Source organism: Sipha flava, unplaced genomic scaffold (assembly GCF_003268045.1).
Source record: "Sipha flava isolate LNK unplaced genomic scaffold, YSA_version1 16892_pilon_pilon, whole genome shotgun sequence".
NCBI classification, from domain to species: domain Eukaryota; kingdom Metazoa; phylum Arthropoda; class Insecta; order Hemiptera; family Aphididae; genus Sipha; species Sipha flava.
This window is the reverse complement of record NW_020271870.1, coordinates 1-1,855: the sequence shown is the minus strand read 5'-3', so window position 1 is coordinate 1,855 and position 1,855 is coordinate 1. Positions and strand designations below refer to the sequence as shown.

The 1,855-nt window shown below is 22.2% G+C and overlaps 1 protein-coding gene across 1 annotated transcript; it reads left to right on the top strand.

The window, feature by feature from the left end:
• Nucleotides 1-302: 302 nt before the first annotated feature.
• Nucleotides 303-618, top strand: LOC112679781 (baculoviral IAP repeat-containing protein 7-B-like; the record flags this gene model as incomplete). Its single annotated transcript, XM_025549696.1, has 1 exon — nt 303-618. A coding segment is annotated over exon 1 (316 nt), but the record flags the coding sequence as incomplete, so codon positions are not given.
• Between the last annotated feature and the right edge of the window lie 1,237 nt (nt 619-1,855).

The following is a 1,855-nucleotide window of genomic DNA, read 5'->3' as shown; positions in this document are numbered from 1 at the left end:
TCTAAACAATGCACACTTTACAAAGTATTTGCATTACACAAATGGTTAGTTAATAAACTCTAAGACTTTTATGTATTGTGTAGAACACTAAAACTTTTTATTGAAAATATGTATTTATGATGTATACACGATTTATAATTTAGTTCAATACTATAGTATATATTATATTGCAACACTGCTTTAAGTTTACACCTCTTTTTTTTAATACATAAGCATTAGTTCGCTATAAACCACTGTTTCAGTAACTAGTTCGTTTTCGTATAATTTTGTAATATCATAGACTTAATAATTTTTTTTTCACTATGATTTATCAAATTAATTGTACAAGTGATTATAATAAATTATTAAATTCAGTAAAAAACTGTCCAAGTATTCAATATCCTCAGTATGTAACTTTTATAAAACGGTTACAATCACTTAATAAATTTCCATCATCTTTACCTGATAAATTACAACTATCAGAGGCAGGATTTTTCGGTAAAACTAGAGATTCAGTTCAAAGTTTCCATTGTGGTTTAATATTAAGTAATTGGCTTATTGGAGATTGTCCTTTTCGTGAACATGCAAAATTTTCAAACAATTGTACTTTCTTATTATTAAGTAAAGGTGTTAATTTTATAAACGATGTTACTAATAAATTTAACTATAAGAATTTAAGTTTTAATTGTTGTAACATGCATAATTATTCTTCATGTGATGAAGTTGATAAATAAAAAATATGATATTCATTTTTATATTATGCATGAGTAAATATATTTTATAAATATAATTATATTCTATTTATATAGTTTAATTTGTATTCAATATATTCATGAGCATGTAGCCGTGCGGTTTAACGCGTCGATTTTTAACGAGATATGTTAGGTTTAGATAGACGGTGGATTGGATAGGAATATAATATAATATAATGTAGGTATGTATAATATAATTAATAATATATATATATATATATATATAAATATAATAAATTCTAGTTAAAAATCGATGTGTTAAAACGTATAATCTATGTGTTCATTTTTGATGTATTTAAATGAGAAACATTCTCGTTTTCGATTCAGTTATATGCTATACTTTAAGTAATCAACTACGTTATTAAAAAAACTTTAAAATAAAGTATTATCAAGAATTAAAAGTGTTTTTTTTTTTTTTTTTTTTTTTTTTTTTAGTTATAAAACAATTAAATTAATTGGTATAAGAACAATAATATTTTATTATCATGAATCCATCCGTTGTTGATAAATCAATTTTTGAAATTCATAATAAAAAATATGTGACAGTAGGTTATTTAATAGGAAAAGAAATTTCGGTCGTAATATTAATTGGAACAAGTAAAAATGTTTTTACATTAGATTTATTAAATTGGAATGATTTAATGAATGAAACTAATTTCAATTTAATTTTAAACAATTTACAAAATCGTACAAAATCGTCAGTTTCGTTAAATGAAAATCTATGTTATTCAATAAATGCAAAATATTCTTCAATTACATTGAGATTAGATAATAATTCAATTACATTAAGTATTATCGATCTATGTCGTCTTAAACAAATTCAAATGTGTATAGATTCGTACATTATAGAAAAGCAGAAGAAAATTAATTGTTATCAAAACTGTTTCAACCTATTTTATAATTCTCTTAAACAATCAGTATCGAGTCTTCCCATCAGCTGTCAATCAAATGCTTTTATTTATCAATATATACAGAATTATGTTTACGATACTAACTTGGAAGGAATGTCATTAATATGTGAAATACAACAATATCAATTTGCTACTTTATCAAATTTAATATTAAAAGATTTATATCAATAAATGTTATGTTATTTGTATCATGAAAGATATATTTAATATATA